The 5,646-nt window shown below is 43.4% G+C and overlaps 1 protein-coding gene across 1 annotated transcript; it reads left to right on the top strand.

Annotated features, from left to right (window-relative positions):
- The first annotated feature begins 307 nt into the window (after nt 1–307).
- LOC114856113 (cytochrome c1, heme protein, mitochondrial) lies at nt 308–4,493 on the top strand. Its single transcript, XM_029151798.3, has 7 exons — nt 308–465; nt 2,218–2,408; nt 2,571–2,697; nt 2,866–3,023; nt 3,110–3,270; nt 3,512–3,612; nt 3,763–4,493. The coding sequence occupies exons 1-7, from the start codon at nt 385–387 to the stop codon at nt 3,865–3,867; spliced, it is 924 nt and encodes a 307-aa protein (XP_029007631.1). The 5' UTR covers nt 308–384; the 3' UTR covers nt 3,868–4,493.
- Nucleotides 4,494–5,646: the final 1,153 nt, after the last annotated feature.

The following is a 5,646-nucleotide window of genomic DNA, read 5'->3' as shown; positions in this document are numbered from 1 at the left end:
CATTTTGCTGTCACGCAAACCTGCTGGTTTTAAAGCAATGGGTTTTGAGATATGGCCCTGACTGATCTTGTAATGCTGTACTTCCACCTTGTGGAGGATAAATGAAGGGCACAAATAACTAGAGTTTCAATCACTTTGTGTGTTTTGCGAAGAAGGAATACAACTGTTAAAGAATCTCTTAAGAGCATCTTTAAGGTATTTAACTCACTTGTGATTTTACTGTTTGGGGGTTTGTGTCTTAGCTCATTACACTGAACTCTGTGGTTTTATTTTGACAGGTGTGCAGTGGGAGCGTTTCCTGTATTATGTTGAAAGATAACACCGGAAGCACTTGCGGCTAGTCCAGGTAGTTAGCTCCTGTTAGCTCGCAGACCCGCAGAGAAGATGGCGGCGCTACGAGTCGCGGTGCTATCGGGGAGTGGGAGAGCTCTCCTCAGTACACCAAAACTTATCAAGACCCCAAAGGTTGGTCGATAGATCTGTGTTGCTGTTGCTGCTCAATATAAGCTGCGTTTGTAGCGATATTTAATTGAAATGATCTGCAGTCAAATGCCCGGCACAGCGCTAACGTTAGCTGACGCTAGCCTGGCTGCCGTCAGCGGGTGTGAGACAAGGTCACTCGTGTTCCATCACATTGGAGGACGTCACCGAAGGCTGCTGCCTTAGTTCCTCGAATAGTCGTTAAGATGTAGAGGTCGACATGAAGAGGATAACTTATAAATGCCATTAGAATACATATGATCACCATACACGTTAAGACTCTGTAGTTTAGCTGTATGTAGCAGGCTAGCCCGTTGGCTAACTGAGGATACCAGCCGGCGAGTTGATTCATTTGTTGAAATTCAACTTTTGCCGTGGCTGTAGATACAGGTGAAAGTCTCTGTGCACTGGCACACTGTCCCACGATGTTTGCAGCTGTTCTAGTTTGGTCTGGGACCATGCTGTAGTAATACTTGGTAAAATGGTAAATGCTAGCTGGTTCAGCTTCAGTGCTAACGCGTTAGCATTTCAAGGACTGAAAGGACTTCAGGTGGAGAAACGCTGTCTCCAACTAAAATGTGTTGTACTCCATCTGTAAGATAAATGTCATCCAGAACTGGGTCCCAAGGAGTGTACATGCCAGTTTTTCTATGTCTATATACTATATATATAATTCCAACCGTACCGTATGTAGTTTATGAATGGATATATACGGAACAACAAATTGAACCTGTTATGTGAACTGGTGGAGGTCCTAGTAGAAGCTGGTCAACATAATGAGGTAGATGACTCAGTCCAGACGTCTTGGGATTGCTGTATTTCTACCAACTCCCATCCAGAGCTAACTACTAGCTTGGTCTCAGCTTTCAACTAAAACGAGTCAGTGATTGGTTTAAACAAAAAATAAAATTAAAACTTGTCTAACTTGACAGTTTGAGTGAGTTGCTCTCTTACTTGACTGTAAAGTGCATGTTATTGTTTTGCAGACAACACAAAGCATACAGCATGCTTGTGGTTAATGAGATATAACTAGAGTTACAATTTCTAAATCAAACACTTAATACAAACCCATATTAAAAAGTTCCTGAAGGGACAGGAAAACTAACATCCAAATGCAATGCCTTTCACACTTGTATAGTATTGCAAGTATACACCAGACACCTGCTGTCTGGTTTTGAAAGCACTATCTTTAGTGTGAGCAGATTATCTACTGTAAATTGGTACTTCATGGCAAACTGATCTTTACCTCAGCCTCTGGGAGTAATAAAGCTTTTTGAATTAGTCCAACATCCCTCAGCCTGTCGGATGTCCCACAAACTTATTCTTACAAATACCTTTGTTATTTTACAGTATTGTACTTAGGTCAATATGTACTAATGCAGCACAGCCCCTGAATACAGATGCAAGGTTGGTGATACTTCTGATTTATTTGTGACATGTTTTGTCATGTTTGAGTTTCATCACATTAAACATTACTTGGCAATTAACCAAAATCTCATCCTAGAAATGTTACCTGTCATTGCAGCAGTCAGATGACTTTGCAAAAAGTGCCAAACAATAAATAGTGTCAATATGTGAAGCTGTACCAAAACAATAAGTTTACAAGATTATTGCACATTAATTTCAGTCATTTACTTTATTTTTTCCATCAAATGTAAAACTTTCTGGCATTTGTACATCAGAAGTTTTGTCAGGATTAGTTTTGCATCCTTCTCCTGACTTTCTGTGTCTTTGCAGGCCAACATGTCCTTCGCCAGCCTGCCGCGGAACAAGAAAGTTGCCCTGACGACACTAGGTGTGCTGACAGCTGGCGGGGCAGGACTCGCTCTCGCTCTGCACCAAGCTGTCAAAGCCTCCGACCTTGAGCTCCACCCCCCTCAGTACCCATGGAGCCACTCTGGACCTCTGTCCTCCCTAGACCATGCAAGGTGTGCTGGACAGACACAAACACGCTGATACAAACTGGGTTTCTGAAACATAATTTCTGTGACAGTAAATGTGGACATGAGCTCATCCGTTAAGGTCTATTGTGTTTGTAGGCATGTATTTCTACTTAACACTTTCCAAATATTCTTTCTCTTTGCATGCAGTGTTCGTCGTGGTTACCAGGTATACAAACAAGTGTGTGCTGCCTGCCACAGCATGGAGTACCTGGCTTTCAGAAACCTGGTGGGAGTTTCACACACCGAGGCTGAAGTCAAGGCCCTTGCTGAAGAGGTAGGCTAACTCGGTGAAGGAATTAAAGGATCCACATTGGAGCTGTTTTCAGATTTGATTACATCATAGCAATATATTCACCATCACTGCCTCTAGGTGGTGGCATATGCCTGTATTTGCACCCATAAAGGGTTTTGACTTTACAGATGTCTTGTGTGTTGTGGTCAGGTTGAGGTAGTGGACGGTCCTGACGAGTCAGGAGAGATGTTCACTCGACCAGGAAAGTTGTCTGACTACTTCCCCAAGCCCTACTCCAACCCTGAGGCAGCCAGGGCCGCCAATAACGGAGCCCTGCCTCCAGACCTCAGCTACATTGTCAATGCCAGGTAACACCTCACAAACAACAGCCCTGTACCAGATAGTCCAAATATTTGTGGGTCTTACTGTATTTCTTGTCCCTGCCTCCACTCAGACATGGAGGAGAGGACTATGTGTTCAGTCTGCTGACAGGATACTGTGAGCCACCTGGAGGAGTTTCTGTGAGAGAGGGACTCTACTACAACCCTTACTTCCCTGGGCAAGCCATCGCCATGGCCCCTCCCATCTACAATGAGGTCCTGGAGTATGACGACGGTAAAGTAAATGTGCAGTGCATGGATGGGTGTGTATTCTGCTGCAGGTGTATTAACAGGGTGTAGTATCTTATAAACAATATAAAAAGGAATCCAGGTAAGTACTGTCATGTTTTCTCAACTAGTTGGCTTGTGTGTGTCTTCATATTGAACCTGCATGTCTCATGGTGGAGAAGCAAACGATGAACTCAGTGTGTGGTTGGAGAACTCCTATTGCTGATGGTATTTGTTCTTTGCTACAGGAACTCCTGCCACCATGAGCCAGGTTGCAAAGGATGTGTGTACCTTCCTGAGGTGGGCAGCCGAGCCAGAGCACGACCAGCGCAAACGCATGGGACTAAAGGTACAGTACAAGTTCTCCAGGCGTTTATTGGTACAGATCACAAAACAGCATTTTTTAGAGACACTCGTTTTAATAAAAATAATTCAAATTTGCCTCAGTTCTGCTGAGTACAAACATAGAGCTCATGTTTGTTTAATCTCCTTTCTCCAGCTGCTGTTGGGCTCAGCCATCTTCGTCCCACTGGTCTACTACATGAAGAGGCACAGGTGGACTGTGCTGAAGAGTAGGAAGATTGCCTACAGGCCTCCAAAGTAAAACGAATCAAACACACCCCAACCTGGGCCTAAAACCAACCAGAGAGGCTGCGTTCAATGACCCCACAATGTATTACAGAGTAAACAGACACAACTGGTCATCACACACATGCCTTTCTGAGACAGGGTGGGAAACAGTGTAAACTGGTTATTCCTGCAGAAAATGCCTTTTATTTTTGTTTCTGGCATGATAGAAGTGATTGTGACAGATTTTCCTGTATCTGACATGTTTTTGTGAGTGTTTGATAGAGTTGTGGCTTTATTGAACGCAGCTTCCACACGTTTCTATTTGTTTGATCTGCATCTACTCATTGCCGGTGCCAGGTCATGTCTTGACATCCTGTATCAGATACTTGATCACCGGAAGATGCTAGCCCTCAAACTTTGTAACATCCTGGCATCTCAGTCCCCCCTATTGCTCCTCACGGAGCCACTTGGTCAATCAAATGCAACGTCCGAACCTTTGTTTTACTGTACAAAATAAATTATCTGAAAGGAAACTGTGGGAATTTGGTTTGTGTTGGTTTGGCTCCAGGCTTAGACATAATTAAACAAGCTCTCTTTGTAGATTCTATATCTACACTTTGTCATGTAAATATTTAATAAACTGGCAAAAATGTACAAACATGGGGAATAAATGCAGTCAGTCTGTTCACTGTTTTCAAAGCTACCGTAATCATTAGAAAAATACTCGCTCTTGTAGTTTTCTAATACATCTAGTTTTGTTTTCCACCAGGCTTCAGGTTTGTACTTCAAACAACTGAAATGAAGTTAAGCTTTTCTGATTCTGTTTTACTGATTTGTAGGTTTTATGACCATTAGATTTAAGATATTGTCTTTTTCTCTGCCTGTGGTCATCACGTCCATCTTCCCACCTTTCAGTGAGGGATAAATAAACAAGTGTGCTGTTGGTTTAAAGCTGCTACGGGCCTTCATTAGGAGCTAATCTGGTTCTGAAAAGGTTTTTCCTCCCTGCTGCTTCAACCTAAATTCAGTCGCTACGAGCTTCATCTGCATCACAACACACACAGATTAGGCAAATAGCATTAGTGGATCTCTCCGGATCATTATTATTGCCATCATTAACATTATTAGTTTAAACTGAGCCACAGACCTGTAACCGAAGGCTGGAGGCGGAAACTAAACTGATTTTCTACTTTGGTAATTCAGAAGAAAAGGAGGCGATTCTGCTTTGTGTTGGTGTCATGGTGGCAGGTTTTGAAAACGGTCCCTCATCCTAATCTCACGTATACAGTCACAGTGGATCACCTAAGGGACGACTCCGACCCGGACACACATGAACACACACATGCCTGAATTACACACACATGTTGGTTTTGTCTTTTCCACAAAGTTTGCAGACACGTACATAGTTGAGGCATTTAATTGTGTTAAGGTGAGTAGACACACACGCACACACACACACACACACACACACACTCAGCAGAGATTAGCTGCTGTATGGAACCTCGGGGAAGCTCATTCACATGGAAAAGTGCTTCTCAAATCTAATTGGTGGCCAGCGTAAATCCTCCTCTCCCTTTTAAAGCAGCCTTCAGGAGTTTGTGTTCCTGCTTCTTCTTGTAACTCAGACTGATTTCCTCTTCACTTTGGACCAGAGGTGTTGAGTGAAGGACCAGCACAACCCGTGTGAGTTTTTGGGGCAAATTTTTCCTTGAACTCACCATTGCTGTGCTTGGGTTGCTGTCAGCAGCTATCGCACCACACGGGGTGTGTTCTGCTCACTTATGATGCTGACTGTGGCTTCAGTGACAGCACA

The sequence above is a fragment of the Betta splendens genome, chromosome 5 (genome assembly GCF_900634795.4).
Source record: "Betta splendens chromosome 5, fBetSpl5.4, whole genome shotgun sequence".
Classification (NCBI taxonomy): Eukaryota; Metazoa; Chordata; class Actinopteri; order Anabantiformes; family Osphronemidae; genus Betta; species Betta splendens.
The sequence above is the reverse complement of the archived record's forward strand: the minus strand, read 5'-3'. Positions and strand labels throughout refer to the sequence as shown.